The following is a 16,512-nucleotide window of genomic DNA, read 5'->3' as shown; positions in this document are numbered from 1 at the left end:
ATCATGTTAAAGGAATATGTGATTTAAAAATATTTTTAAATAAAAAAAAACAGCTATGACCCATTCCTAGGTATTTACTCAAGAAAAAAGAAAACATGTCTGCAAAAGGATCTATATAAGGACATTCATAGCAGCTTTATTTTTAAAAGTCTGGAACCAAATGTTTATTGACAGGAGAATGGATGAACAAACTGTGGTATTGTCATACAATGGTATATTACTCAGCAATAGAAAAAAAGTACTGATACTTGAAATGGCATGGATGATTCTCAAAAACATCGACTGAGCAAGAGAAGTCTTATACAAAAGATTTCATATTATATGATTCCATTTATATGAAGTTCTATAATATGCAAAACTAATTAGTGATGAAATTTAGAACAGTGGTTGTCTCCGGGAGTGAAGGAAGGGGATTACCTGCAAAGGACAAGAGAAAATTTTCTTGAATGATGATGATGTAGGGATTTAAGTTACGCAGTTACGTTTGTCAAAACTCAGCAAATGTACAATTTGTATTTATGTATTTCATTGTATTATATATTGTACCTCAAGAAGGAAAAAAAAGAATAATAGTCAAATATTGAATTCCAGTTAAGAGTAGGTTTATGGAAAGGGCTTAAGAGTGAAGTGTACCGATATCTGCAACTTCCAAAAGAAAAAAAAAGACAAAGGATAGATAGATGGAGAGATGGATAGGTGAGGGATGGATAAAGGCAATATAGAAAAACATTAGAATTTAACTAGTGAGTAACGAGGTGTCCACTGTAAAATTCTTTCAACTTTGCCATGTTTGAAATTTTGCATAATAAACTTTTTTGGAAAAGAAATGTTACCTCAAATTTCCACATATTGCACAGAACAAATATATTTCAAACTAGAAAGGTTTTATTGGAGGAAAGTAGACCTCAGACCTAGGTAAATATTTCCTGAGCACCTACTATATGTCGGGTACTGTGCCAAGCTAGGTGAAGGATACAAAGATGAAGAACACAGTATTTTCCCTCAAAGGGATTGTATGGACCACCTGACAGGCACACATATCACTGTTATCTTATGCTGTGGAGTTGTTAAGGAAAGTGAAATTTCATCTAGTTGCAAGTATCTTAATTTTCCTCACCACAGAGAAATGATAATTATGTAACATGATAGAGTTCTTAATTAATGTTATGGTGATACTTATATTACTATATATACACATATTAAATCAACACACTGTACACCTCAAACTTACATAATGTTACATGTCAATTATAGCTCAAAACACAGTAATTTGTAAAACAGAAAAGAAAAAAAGAAAAAGGATCTGGCATTGAATACATGCTGTATAGTTATTGCTGCAAATATAACTGGAAGGCATCTTCAAGAGAAAACACAGAGTGTTTTGAAAGCCACATTAAGGTGATAATTAGGCAATGTAATGGGGCTCGCCCATTCAAGAATTTTCAGCATCCTTAGGAAATTGCTGGGAGAAAGGGGCAACTGCAATACATATCATTGTTTTAGAGGGATTGTCAGTCAAGGGAGCTTTTCCACATAACTGCAATGAGCACAGGTGTTAGGGGCGCCACAACCTAAACGGGCCCTTAAGGGTTAAGGATAAAACATGCTGGGCTTGGGCTTCACAAGAACAGAAGACAAATAGCAGCTCAGCAGCCCGTGACACCAACATGTTTGTACAGAGAACTCTGAGAACTTCCTTTGTTTTACACCACCTGTGCTTGACCGATCAGTACATGACCAGTACCCCCTTTCCTCTTCTTTCCTTCCACTGCCCCTTGTCCCCATAGCACCAGCTGAAGACCAATTATATTGTGACAAGTCCCTTTTGCCTGCCCCCCTTTGTTCTTGCTGTATAAATATAGCTGCTTTGTAAAATAAAATTTGAGGCTTGATCAGAATACTGTCTTGCCTCCACTCTTTTCTCTCGTCCGTGTTACCCCTCTTTTCTTTAGGTTGGGTTCTCCTCGGTTCTCCCACCAAATAACCGGTCCCGCGGGCGGGACAGGTGGCGCCCAACGTGGGGCCCGAGTGCAGAACCCTTACCCAGGCGGACTACGAAATAACAGAGGCCGCGGCTCGTTAAGGAGAAGTTTTTCAGAGAAGAAGTTTTTCAGAGAAGACTGCCTTTCACCGCTCATGGAAGGTCCTCGTCTTCGGCTCACCGGAGATCGCTGTCTTCGGTGAGTGTTCATCCGCCTTAGTTTAGTTTCAGCACGGACTGCTAGGATCATAAGTAACAAATTTTAAACGGAGAAAAGAGTTGAGCATAAACTCCCTCTGTCTTCTCTTGGTCCTCTTGTCTTTTCCTTTTTTTTCAAAGGATTTGGGACTTTTCTCTCTAGCCCGCTTCTTGGCACAAGCCGTCCACCCCTGAGGTTAGAGGCTGCTTTTTCTGAGTTGGGAGAATACAGTGTGTCAGTCGACTTTAAGGCAGAAGTCGTCCACTCAGAGGGCATCCCGGTCGTAGACCTCTCCCTCCGCCCTGGAGAGAGCGGTAGGTCTGCGATTCGCCTCTTGAGAGCCGTGTTGGCGGATTATACCAACCGACTGCCCACGTCGAGACCTCTGATATAATCCCTCCTCTGCCGCCTCTGTAAAAGAGCCTTGTCTATGCCCAAAGGCACAGCCGGCGGGACGTCCGTAGGCATCGCACCCCCGGGGGGTCCGTGTTAGCGGATTGTACTAACCGGCTGCCCACGCGGGAGAGAAGTTAAGTTCCCTTCTCCTCCTTTTTGTCTTGATACCTATGTTCACTTCCTCAGTTCCTATCCCTCTTTCTTTTTAGATAAATAAAACAAAAAGATGGGACAAACCTTGTCCAGAGAAGCACAATTCATAAAAGACTTAAAATGCTCATTCAAGGAGCGAGGAATCCGAGTAAAAAAGAAGGATTTAGTCAAATTTTTTCTCTTCATTGATGAAGTCTGTCCCTGGTTCATAGTAAATGGCCCTGAAATCCATCCAAAAAAATGGCAAAAGGTAGGCAGAGATTTAAACGATAAGTTACAAAAGGAAGGTCCTGATGCCGTCCCCGTCTCTGCTTTCTCTTATCGGGGACTAATTCGAGACATTGTAGAAACCGCCTCCGATGACCCCGAAAAACGACAACTCTTGTCAGTAGCGGAGTACTGCCTTAAACCGCTGTCTCGCTCAGCATCCGTTGCTTCTCTTCCCACTGAAAAGCCCCCCTCTAGATGTCCCTCAGTCGTTATAGACATGAGCGATCCCTCTCCAACTAAAGGCATATACCCCTCTTTGCCCACAGGACATTCCCCTTCTCCTAAAGGTCCTCTTACCAATCCCTTATTGACTAAAAGACCACTCAATGACCCCTTAGATCCTGGTGATGCCGCCACCTTAGAAGATGAGGCCGTACGATATCGTAACCCAGATTGGCCTTCTACTTGGCCCCCACCCTACAATCCACAGTTCCGTGCGCCTGTTCTGCCATTCCCCGCCTCCAACGGCAATAACGGCAATAACGCTTCACAAACCAAAGATAAGCTTGCTGCACAGATGGCCGAGATAGAGAGCAAACTGGCCTCCCTTCAGGCTGCTTTACAAGAGACTGTTCTTACCGCCCAACGCTTGCCTATAAAACCTTCCAAAAACCCCAAACCAAAAACCCTCACTTTCCCTGTCATCACCCGATCCCAGCGACCTGAATCTCCCACCTCTAACACCGCTGATCCCCCTGATGCCCCTGAAGGTGGAGAGGATACTGCTAACAATAATGATGAGGAAGAAAGCAGTGACGACGAACTCCCTCCCCCCCGCCCCGGAGCGTAAAGAGTTCCATAAATTACAGTTCAAAAACTTAAAAGAACTAAATACAGCTGTCAGGACTTATGGACCTAATGCTCCTTACACCTTATCTGTCCTCGAAACACTGTCTCGAGGGGGACACCTTCTCCCTTGTGAATGGCTCCGCATAGTCCAGGCTGTCCTCACCCGTGGCCAATATCTAACTTGGCGGGCTGATTTCTGTGACCGCTGCCAGACTATAGCCGCTAATAATCTTAAAAATCCCCGCTCTCATTCTTGGACCTTTGAAAAACTTACTGGTCAGGGGACATATGCCACTGAGGAGCGGCAACAAAATCTCCCTATTGGACTCCTCTCTCAGACACATAATGCCGCTCTCGGGGCCTGGAGGACTCTTCCTAGTTCTGGCACACCCACCACGCCACTCACCAAGGTTATCCAAGGTCCCCAGGAAGATTACAGTGAATTTGTCAGTCGCCTCCTAGAGGCTGCTGAGCGCGCTCTAGGAAGCGACGCCGCTAATGATAGATTAGTCAAACAATTGGCTTTTGAAAATGCTAACGCCTCCTGCCGAGCCGTCCTCAGGGGTAAGACCCGAGACAAGACGCTCGATGAAATGCTTCGCTTGTGCCGAGACGTTGATCCATTTACTTCCAAGGTATCTCAGGCCATTCATCTAGCGGTTGGTGCTGCAATCCAGGCCAACCCTGGCCAACAGAAAAATTGTTTCAAATGCGGTCAGCCAGGACACTTTGCCCGTCAATGCCACGGTTCCCATGACAAACCCAGGGTTCAGGGCCCTTATAATAAAGGATCTTCTCCTCCCTCGACACCTTGCCCTGTTTGCAAAAAGGGCCGACACTGGGCTAGAGACTGCCGCTCCACCACCGACATACTCGGTAACCCCATCACTCGCCAGCAGGGAAACGGACAGAGGGGCCAGCCCCGGGCCCCTCAGCCAATCCCTTTTCTCAGGGCCTCGGGGAACAGCCAGATAAAACAAACTCAGCCCCTACCCACCTTTCCCCAAAATCAGTCCATTCCCTTTACAGGGCCACCCCAGGAAGCGCAGGACTGGACCTCTGTGCCTCCTCCGACATCATATTAGAGCCCGATAGCGGGACTCAGGTGATCCCCACAGGCGTTTTTGGGCCCCCTCCTCCTAAAACATTTTTTCTTATCCTTGGAAGGGCCTCCTCTACCTTGCAGGGCATCACCATTTTTCCCTCTATTGTTGACAGTGATTATTCCGGGGAGATAAAGATATTAGCCAGTAGCTCCAGAGGCCCACTTTATATACACCAAGGTCAACGCCTTGCTCAGGCTCTGCCCCTACCCCTCGGCACATCTAATCCTTCCCTAGGGCCTTCCCGAGGGGCGTCTACGCCTGGTTCCTCTGATATTTTCTGGATCCAGCAACTTTCTCGGGAACGCCCATACCACACACTCAAAATCAATGGCAAAGAATTCAAGGGCATCCTTGACACGGGCGCTGATTCTACAGTGCTTGCGAAGGCCTCCTGGCCTTCTTCCTGGCCTTGCCAGCCCTCTCTTACTCATCTTCAAGGCATAGGACACTCTCAAAACACCTTTCAAAGCTCTCAACTCCTCACCTGGGAAGACCCTGATGGAAACACTGGTCAGGTCCGCCCCTTTATTGTCCCCGGGCTTCCCGTAAATCTGTGGGGTCGCGACATATTGACCCAGATGGGAGTTTTAATGTTCAGTCCCTCAGCTACCGTTACTCATCAAATGCTAAACCAAGGGTTCATCCCGGGCAAGGGCCTTGGAAAAAATAATCAGGGTATTACCGTTCCCATAGAGGCCGAACACAGGGCCCCACGGACAGGCTTAGGGTACGACATCAAAAATTTTTCGTGAGGGCCGTTGCTCCCCCTGCACTCCAGGCAGATAAAATCACGTGGAAGAGCAACCACCCTGTCTGGATCGATCAATGGCCCTTGCCCCGTCATAAACTTTCAGCGGCCACACAGTTAGTGCAGGAACAGTTAGATGCTGGCCACATTGAACCATCTACCTCCCCTTGGAACACTCCCATCTTTGTTATACAAAAGAAAGGGGGTAAATGGAGACTTCTTCAAGATCTCAGAGAAATCAATAAGACCATGGTTCCCATGGGGGCGCTCCAACCAGGGCTGCCGTCCCCCGTTGCAATACCTACAGGATATCACAAGATAGTCATAGATCTAAAAGACTGTTTTTTCTGTATCCCTTTACATCCGGAGGACAGAAAGCGTTTCGCCTTTAGCCTCCCGGTTGTTAACTGCATAGGACCCTCCCCAAGATTTCAATGGAAGGTTTTGCCTCAGGGCATGGCAAACAGTCCTACCCTTTGTCAAAAATTTGTTGCCCAGGCCATTGATCCGTTTCGCCTTACACATCCCGACCTATACATTGTTCATTATATGGATGATATTCTCCTGGCAGGCTCTGATATTGCCATCTTGCGTGATACCAGCCATAAATTAGTTGATGCCCTTCAAGATCTAGGACTACAGATCTCCCCAGAAAAGATTCAATTACAGCCCCCTTTCCTCTTCCTAGGCTTCGAGTTACACCCCACTAAGGTCCTTTCACAAAAGGTTGAATTAAGAAAAGACTCTTTACAGACCCTCAATGATTTCCAACGCCTGTTAGGTGATATCAACTGGCTTCGCCCATATCTAAAGTTGACCACCGGAGATTTAAAGCCCCTCTTTGACATTCTTCGAGGAGATCCTGATCCCTCTTCTCCACGCACCCTGACGCCTGAGGCAGCCTCGGCCTTAAACTTAGTTGAAAAAGCCATTTTAAATCAAAACATCTCATACTATTCCCCTGCCTGTGCCCTGTGGCTACTAATTCTTCCCACAACATTCACGCCTACGGGTGTCCTGTGGCAAAACAAACCCCTATATTGGCTTCATTTGCCAGCTACTCCTTCTAAGATACTCCCTGTCTACCCTTCTCTTATCGCACAAATACTTAAAATGGGGCGCGAAAGCTCCCTAAAGCTTTTTAACAAAGACCCTGACATCATTGTTGTGCCCTATGAAGCAGCTCAGGTCAAATGGCTACTACAAACATCAGATGAATGGGCTGTCAATTGTATTTCATTTCAAGGAAAGATAGATAATCATTACCCTGCTGACAAACTCATACAATTCCTTAAAAACCAAGCTGTAGTTTTCCCTTCCCTGACCAAGAGCCGTCCTATTCCACAAGCCCCTTCTGTTTTCACAGATGGCTCCTCTTCAGGAATTGCTGCCTTTAGTATTAATGGACAGCTTACTAAGATCAGGACCGACTACTTGTCCGCACAGCTTGTAGAACTTTTTGCAGTTGTTCAAGTCTTTAAGACTCTCCCTGATAGTCCTTTTAATTTGTTCACCGATAGTGCTTATATAAGTCAATCAGTTCCCCTTCTGGAGACCGTCCCTTTTATTCGACCCTCCACTAATGCCTCCCCCTTATTCTCAAAACTCCAAAACCTCATCCTCGCCAGATCTCATCCCTTTTTTATAGGGCACATCCGTGCTCACTCAGGTCTCCCCGGCCCCCTAAGTACTGGCAATGATCTTGTTGACAGAGCCTCTCGAGAAGTTTCCAACCTTGTTATGGCTATATCTTCTACTGACCCCATTCAACAAGCTCAACAGGCTCATCAGATACACCACCTAAATGCCCGGACTCTTCGCCTTTTATTCTCCATTACTAGGGAACAGGCACGCCAAATAGTGCGCCAATGTCAGGGGTGTCTTACTCTACTACCTGAACCCCATCTTGGCGTCAATCCTCGCGGCCTTACTCCTGGAGAACTGTGGCAAATGGATGTTACTCATTTCAGCCCTTTTGGTAAACTGAAATATATACATGTTTCTATAGATACCTTTAGTGGCTTTCTCTGTGCAACCCTACAGTCTGGAGAAGCCACCAAACATGTTATCAGTCACATGATTTCATGCCTTGCCTTTCTACCATTACCTAAAACTCTCAAGACTGATAACGGCCCAGGCTACACCAGTACTTCCTTTAAACAATTTTGTGCTCAACTAAATATCAAACATATTACAGGTATTCCATACAACCCCCAGGGCCAGGGCATTGTTGAAAGAGCACACCAGACTCTGAAGAATATGCTTACAAAACTTCAACACTCCAAAGGTATCCTATACCCCCCACACAACAATAATAAGACCTTGCTAAATCATGCCCTTTTTGTCCTTAATTTTCTGACACTCGACAATGATGGAAAGTCTGCAGCCGACCGATTTTGGCACCCTACTACTGCAGACTCTTATGCACAAGCCCTGTGGAAAGATCCTCTGACATCAAAATGGAATGGTCCTGACCCCGTCCTTATCTGGGGAAAGGGACACGCTTGCATCTATGACAATCAGGCTCAAAACGCCCGGTGGTTACCTGACCGACTACTGAAACTCTATAATCCGTCCAGGGATCCACAGCCCTGAGACCTCGCTTCCCCTCTGTTCTCTTACAGATAACCGCCTCGTCCTCCGGAGAAGCATTGCAGAGGATGGTCTCCAGCCCCTCTCCTCCTCACGGGAATTTTGCTCTTCCTCCTGTTTCTCGTCCTCCTCTGCACTGACTCTAATATTCCCCTTACCCACAGATTAGGATTGCTGTTCTTTACACTTGTCCAGGACAGCATAGATAAAGTCAGAAAAAGCCTAGAGGCCAGGCAGAAACAGAGAGAAAAAGATGAAGCCTGGTATAAAAATTGGTTTTCCACTTCCCCACTCTTTTCAACACTGCTCCCTAGTCTATTAGGACCTTTCATAGGCTTGCTCTTATTACTCACTTTTGGCCCCTGGGCATTCAGGAGAATAACAGATCTAATTAAAAGACAGGTTGACTCGGCGCTATCCAAAGGACCTACGGTATACTACCAACAAATCACAATGACAGAGCCCTCGGAAGAAGTCGGCGCAGCCCTAAATTTCTCCACCTTGGCCCAAGAGGGACCTCGACCTTGGTATAGCAGGTTTGGTTGGTGGTAAATACCCCTCTCCCTACGGGGACGACATAAGGGACAGAGAAATGTCTACCTTCACCTTTGATAGACCAAGGGAAGGTATGGGCATCGAGATGGGTGCAGATGCAAAGCTACTGCAAGGGAAGACCCACTAGAGGGTCCCCTCTGTCCTTCCCTGAGAACATACCTGGTTTGCATAGAGGTTGGTATCCAAATCACAATTTAAAACCGGCTCTGCCTCTCCTCCCCAAAAGATACCAAGAGCCAACAATAGATGGGCGTATATAGCCCACGGGAGGAACCAGGTCAATGTTCCCCCACTCGGTTAAGGCCCGCCTTTCTAAAAACAGAAAGGGAGGAGATGTTAGGGGCGCCACAACCTAAACGGGCCCTTAAGGGTTAAGGATAAAACATGCTGGGCTTGGGCTTCACAAGAACAGAAGACAAATAGCAGCTCAGCAGCCCGTGACACCAACATGTTTGTACAGAGAACTCTGAGAACTTCCTTTGTTTTACACCACCTGTGCTTGACCGATCAGTACATGACCAGTACCCCCTTTCCTCTTCTTTCCTTCCACTGCCCCTTGTCCCCATAGCACCAGCTGAAGACCAATTATATTGTGACAAGTCCCTTTTGCCTGCCCCCCTTTGTTCTTGCTGTATAAATATAGCTGCTTTGTAAAATAAAATTTGAGGCTTGATCAGAATACTGTCTTGCCTCCACTCTTTTCTCTCGTCCGTGTTACCCCTCTTTTCTTTAGGTTGGGTTCTCCTCGGTTCTCCCACCAAATAACCGGTCCCGCGGGCGGGACACACAGGGAGCAGGTGGAAGCATCCATGGAGAGGAAGGAGGCTCAGAATGACCCAGGAGAGCTCGGAAGCCCAAGGAGATAAGACCTTGAGTCCACTTTCTGGGAAATAGGAAGGTATTTAGTCTGTGTCCCTCTCCTACTTCTTTGCCTTATGATGCTGTGGCTCTGTAAGGCTATACTGGTTGTTTATAGCCAGCATCTAGTCTGTTTGTTAGTCCATTCTGACTGGTCCATGGCCAAGGCATACTGCTGTTAACTATCTTTATATCAACTCTACCCACCTCATAGGGTTATCGTAAGGCTAATTACTATAATGTATATAATGTACCTAGCATATGCTAAGCATTTGATAAATGAGATCAGGAACCATATATGATGCTTTAGTATGTGACCTGGATATAGGATTACCTCAGCACAAGTCCGCCAAGACCCCAGGAAGTCTCTAAGGTAGTTATTTGAAGTCTCTGATGTTCATTCCAACCCACAAATATTGTGATCTTTATCAAGCCCCAGTCACCCCAAAATACTGCACATATTCCCATGAAACAACTGAGAAGCACCAGCTGGACCCAGGAACTATCCCATTTATTCTCCCTCTTTTGAGAATGAACCTAATGTGGTGGCTTATGGCAGGCCACACCCTCAATATGGTGCTGTTAGGAGCAGGTAGGGTGGGTTGCAACAACAGTGAGCTCAGACGACTTGAGACCTTCCTTTTTCAAACAAGGCTTTAGAATCTAGTGCTTAAATTGTGGATCCAGGTCAAAAGTCCCTTCAAACCAGAATTCTGGCTGGCTTTCATGCCCACTGCTTATCCTGCTCCAGGTCCTGGCATTCCTTGTTTTCTCCCCGTTCACAAAGAAGTGACTGTAAGGGTCGTAAAGCTACCAACAGTTCACCAATGTGACTTGTTGACCAATGTGTCTCTAGGACTCAGAACAGTGCCTTGCACAGTGTAACATGCAATAAATATTTGTTGAATAAATGAATAAATGAATTACTTTTTCTCAGCCCGTAGTTGATATTTCATGAAGGGTCTTCCTTCCTCTCTCTTGAAGCCCACTGTAGCTTTGCCAGCCTCTTGGACCCCAACAGTGCTTACCACATGTGTCCATTCTTTGGCAACTAATCAACCTCAACTCAGTTCAATTCAACCATCTTCCATGGAGTTTCACTACTGGCAAGATACACTCACAGTCTCAAGGAATAGCGAAGGCATTTCCTAGCTTGTGGCAATTCAATTGTCCTTTGAAAACAATCTTGGTATGGAACATTACTTTTCCTAAGATATTTTGAAAGTCTAAATACATAATTACAAATTACTTCCTTTTGTCAACACACTTGATTACCATACAGGAAATAAGTGAGTTATGGATGGTAGATAAACAGATGATTACTTGACAGGTATGAGGCAGGTGTAGAAGGAGATGGAAGGGTCAGGAGGAAGGAGACCCAATCCTTGTCAGATGGATTTGCAGCTTCATTAAGTGTGGTAAGGAAAAGGAGGATGGCATCTCAGTCATTTTTAGGATTGGCCTGGTACTGGATTTTGAAGAGATGCCCAGAAGCCCCTTGCATGAAAAGAAAGCTAGAATCCTCACACACAAACCTGTTTTATTTTTCCCTGAGGGTTGAGCCTTTTTAAATGTTATCACTATTCTCTATTCCTGTTTTTAACCCTTCTACACATCTCTCGCTCCCAATCCCAGTCTTCTGTAAATTAGTAATGTGCTTTCTCTCTGGTAATTATTTGTTTTAATGGAATTAGAATTAGCTTTGTATGTGTTCATTAAAACATTGTTTTTTTTTAATATCAATAACTCAGAAATAACCAAAAATCTTACAAAAAGAGGTGATTTAAATGTATGATAGTAGATCCATTGTCTGAAATACTGTGTAGACAATAAAACAATGTTATAAAAATAGTAATTGATGTAGAAAAATTCACGTTGTTAAGTGAAAAAGGTAGACTACAAAACGATGTGTGAGCTATGCATGCATGCGTACGTGAGTGTATGTGTGCAGCACATGTGCAGTATTGGTAATTTTTTTCTTGGTGTTTTTTTTTCTGTGTTTTATAAATTTTATGCATTGAATATTACAGTTTGAGTTAGGGCACTACCAGGAGGGATGCATTGTAAAGACTCTGAGAGCACAAACAGGTATTAAGCACGGTTTTTTTCAGTCAATGAATTTTGAGGAAAGTGAAAGGCACAGAGTATTGGAGAGAAACTTGGGGAATATGCTCTTTTTCAAATACAAAGTGGAGGACATGGTGGTGAGGACTTAAGGTACACCAAAGAAGATGGGATTCCATTAAAGAAGCAATAGGGAGCAACTCTGGGTTTCTGAACAAAGGAGTGAATTGATGGAAGTGGCGTTGGAAGAGAATTATTCTAACCATAAGCAGTGGGGCGAGGATTGGGCTGTAGGCAGAGAGATCTGCAAGGAGACTCTCAGTTTGTATATTTGACCTGAGGTAATGAGAGCTTGGATTAAGCTTGTGGCAATAAAACTAGAAAGGAAGAAGTGGATGGATCTGAGAGATGTTACCAAGGAAGAATCAGAGCTAGAGGTTCAAATCTGGCTAAATATATGCCAGATGGTAGGAGAAACCACGTAAGGAGACACTTTCCAAGGAAATGGATGTTAAGAGAGGATAGCAGAGGGATGAGTCTTTGGGGGATTCCAACAGTTAATGAGAGGAGGAAAGAAAAGGAGCCAGCGAAGGAGACAGAGAACGAAGGGTCAGAGAGATAAGAAGAGAAATTTGAGAATGCAATGCCATGAGAGTCAAGGGCAGAACATCAGAGGAAAGAGTGGGTCATTGACGATATCAAATTCATCCTTGAGGTCAAAGGTGAAAACTGAACAGAGCCCCTTGAATTTGGCCAAGAGGTTGTTACTGAACTTACTTAGACAGAGGGGTTGTCAGAAAGCGCTGGACTCTAGAATATTCCAGGGAAGGGAGGGGTGGGGAAATAGAGGCAGCTCATGGATATCACCTATGTGACAAGAGTAATGTATTAAGACTGAGAAGAGCAATGTCAAACTTTATCATTCTAGTCCTGCTACTTAACTACTTGAACTGTTTTCTGGAAATGGCAATAATCCTACTAGCTCATAAGGCTGTTGAAATATAATATAATTTTAAATGATTATTTTTAACAAGTTTAGTCATTCAGTTAATCATTTACTCAACAAATATTTATCGATTAAGTGATTATTTTTATACTACGACGAAGGAGCTTCTTCCTCCTTCTCTACCTCCGCTCCCCCCACAAAAAAAAAAAAACCCTAGAGATTTCTAGATATATTTTAACAGATAAGAGGAGTCTTTTAGCTTAACAGTACTGTACCTAGGTTGGTACTTACTTGAGACTTCTTAGCCATGCCATCTGCCATTTGTTGTGCCAAGTCATTTTTAGCATTCTTCCCTGAGCCCTTCTGAAGCAAGGACATTGAGGCAAGGTGATTAGGAGAGAGCCAGTGGTCAGAGTCAAATGGAATGTCTTTGAGACCTGTGTAGAGGGTGTAACTGCAAGAAAGGCTCTGTTTGAAAGCCCTTCGTGCCAACCACACTCCAGCAACAGAAGGCTGCAGCCCCCGAAAGGGTAGTAGGCAGAGGCACCAGAAAACCTTCCTTTTTAAACCATGTCTCCTGAAGACTGAATGACACCTGGACCAAATGGTCTTGAACACGCAGCTCAATTTTCAAGGTGTGCATAAGGGCACACACTTTTCTTTCATTCTTTCTATTCTCACTTGGCAACCACTTACAACCAGACCTAACCAGTACTACCTTATTTTTCTTTCTACTCACTGTGTAGAAATCAATCCTTTGAGAACTTTTCTTTTGTGAAGCTGAGTCTGTTTCAAATTTGACATACTATGGATTGATCTTTGTCTTAGTGCCTTGTTTTCTTTCCCCTAAAAGAAGATGCCCTATGAGAAAATAGCTGCCCCAGAAGCCATCAGGGTCTAGACCTGTTATTAAGCTCTGGAGAGTCACAGAGCTGGGTGCTGGCTAAACTGGATAAGGTGGTAGGTGGGAGGTGGGGGTGAGGGGAGCATATTTTCTAGAACTGGCACTTCTCAGACCCTGAGACATTTAGAGAGTATGGTTAAAGAGCCTTTATAAGGTTTCTATTCCTTTAATAGAAGAACTTGGTTTCGTTTTGAAGAAGATGGCTTACATAGGGGAAATGGGGGCACATTATGGATGGTACACTCACATGCTAAGATGTGTGGGCACATCTATAAATGTGACAGGACAGCAGAGTTGGGTTACTTCCAAAGAGGCTGGTACATTATCATAAACCTTTTCGGAAGACTAGAGAGTCCTACTCTACTTTGGTCTTCTTGCAAGTGCAGACCACTCAGCCACCAAATTTGGTCTGAGCATCTTTTGAGTAAGATGTTTTCCTTGGCCAGAGGAAGAAATGAGGGCTAAAATAGCTAGGCCAGGGTCTTTGTCTATGAGAATAATTGCCATAAAATGAGGACAAGAGGTCTCGGCTGCTACTTTACTAAAGAGCCTACTGAACCCCAGGGAAAGGCCTGCCTTGAGGGGCCAGATGCTGTATCTTTGCCAAAGCAGGGCCTGCAGGCCAGGTGGCCAGAACTTGGAAGGGACTCTAATTCGCAGCCCAGGGTCCAACCTTGGCCTCAGCAAGCTGCCTGGCCAGCCTCTGGGGCCTGGGGCCTCGAGCCTTCTGAGCCCCCGCCCCTTCCACCACTCTCCCTGGCTCTCACCCCTCCCCTTCTCCTCCTTCCATCAGCAGTCCCCTTTTTCTGGAGCAGCAGACAGAGACAGCTGAAGCCTGGGAAGAGGAGGCTTCGGGCGGGAGGGGTCGTGGTGGGGAAGGGAAGAAGGGACGAGGGTACGGGGATAAGGAGGCTGCAGCAGCGGGCGCCTCCCAGCCGTTGCACGGCCCGCCAAAGAACTGGGTGCTACCGCTGTCGCTTGCTTGCTTCCTCTCACCCAGGAAGAAAGGTAAACAGCGTCCTGGAGCATCCGTTTCACTCCCTGACAGCTATGAACTGCAGTGAGAGCCAGGGGCTGCAAACTCTCCTGAGCCGCCTGCTGCTTGAGCTGCACCACCGGGGCAACGTCAGTGGCCTGGGCGCAGGCCCCAGCCCAAGCATGGGCATGGGCATTGTACCTAGCCACGAGGTGACCAGCATCAAGGGCGATGACGCCTATCTCTACATCCTGTCCATCATGATCCTTTATGTCTGCCTGGCCGGAGGCCTCATCCTTGTCTACAACCGCTCGCGCAAGCTCGTCGAGGCCAAGGATGACCGGTCCCAGGCCTGCGCCCAGCACCATGTTCCAAGTTTCTCCCTGCCATCTCCAGTCCCAGTCCTCCAAAACTGTTCCTTCCCTACTGTTAGAGTCTAATGATCTTATCCATTTACATCTAATCTACTATTCATCCCAGTGATGATCCAAGGAATACATCTTTAATGGTGATTTCCAGACCCCAAGTGAGAGAGATATGAAGGATGGTGTCGGTAGCCATTACAAGGCACTAAAGGCGTCACGTAGTTTAGGAGCCATAAAGCAGCTGCTGAGACTGTGTTATCAATGGTTCAAGGAAGCAAATGGTTGATTTAATCATCACTGACCCTGGAGAAGAGGTTTGCCTCCTAAAGAAATCCTTTTAAGATAAGGGGATGTTTTACAATACAGATAACAAGGATGTTATATGATCTTGTGTGAAATGTCAGCATTCGAATGATATACCTTATGCTTTGCTATTGTATCCAAAAACTTATATAAAGGCTGAGCTAAATAAAGACGAGGCTGCAGCAGTGACTGTATGCCCTCCCGAAGTGCTTTCCTGTCTTCTTCTTTTTTCTGAGGCTTCACCCTCCTCTTTTAGGTGCTGTTCAATCTCTGCCGGCGGGCTCCAGCAGGATGGCCTGTTCTAAGACTCTCAAATCTGATATGGCTAAGGCTACACCAACAGACACACTATTGTGGTAAACTCAAGAACAGAACTTTAGCTTTTTCCTTATCCTCGCTACTTCTGGGTTTGTTGGGAAGACTGCAACCTTCAGCTGCATTTCCATGTGAGCCTCCTAGGGTGGAAGGTGGTACAAGGGGTGAAAGTAGGAATAACTAGGACTGGCAGAGTGGAGAGAAGCCCTTGGCTTGCTCTGCAGTTAGGCCTCTGTCATTGGAAGTCTAACCTTGCAAACAGGACGCCAGAAGGGAATGACTGAGATGAGTGAGGGAAGAAATATTAGGATGGCTCCCTTGAATGTTCTGTGGACTGTAAGGATGGAATTCCTATCATTTTCCTGCCATCTCCCTATACAGCTCTACCAAAACAAAGCTGTAGCCAAGTGACAAGCCTTGCTTGGAGGAGGCTGCTCTGGAATCAGCTGCATTAGTCTCTATTTCATATCCCTAGTAACTGGCACCATTCCTTGGAGGTTTGGGCTTTTCCTCTAGAAAGTCCAGGGGACTAGTCAGTTCTAGAGCCTCTATCTTTTGACTTTCTCCATCATCCACTAAAATAGAATAGTGTAGTACACAGAGCATTGGCTTTAGAGCTGGACTGCCTGGGTCCAAATCTGTGGTCTGCCTTTCATCAGTTGGGTAATATCAGGAACATTACTTAACCTTCTACAAGTCTCCTTTTCTCCATCTGTAAATGGCTTAAGAAATAGTACCTATCTCTAATGATTGTTGCGAAAATTGAGTAGTTAACACAGTGTCTGACTCAGGGTAAATATTCAGTAATGGTAACTTCTAATCTTGCTCCAACTCATTGCAATAAGGTTATCACTTACACCACATCAAGGAAACTGCTTTGTAGTGATGACAAATGACCTGCGTGTTGCCAAATCTAATGTTCAATTCTCAGTCCTCATTTTTTGTAATTACTTAGCAGCATTTAATGCAATCAATCACTCCTTCCGTGAAAC

The 16,512-nt window shown here is 45.3% G+C and overlaps 1 protein-coding gene across 1 annotated transcript; it reads left to right on the top strand.

Moving 5' to 3' along the window:
- Window positions 1-14,611: 14,611 nt before the first annotated feature.
- On the top strand, window positions 14,612-14,977 carry KCNE5 (potassium voltage-gated channel subfamily E regulatory subunit 5). Its single transcript, XM_036226554.1, has one exon. The coding sequence runs from the start codon at window positions 14,612-14,614 to the stop codon at window positions 14,975-14,977; it is 366 nt and encodes a 121-aa protein (XP_036082447.1).
- Window positions 14,978-16,512: the final 1,535 nt, after the last annotated feature.

The sequence above is a fragment of the Rousettus aegyptiacus genome, unplaced genomic scaffold (genome assembly GCF_014176215.1).
Source record: "Rousettus aegyptiacus isolate mRouAeg1 unplaced genomic scaffold, mRouAeg1.p scaffold_m13_p_9, whole genome shotgun sequence".
In the NCBI taxonomy this organism is placed as follows: Eukaryota; Metazoa; Chordata; class Mammalia; order Chiroptera; family Pteropodidae; genus Rousettus; species Rousettus aegyptiacus.
Note: the sequence above shows the minus strand (reverse complement) of the source record. Positions and strands in the feature narration are given on the sequence as shown.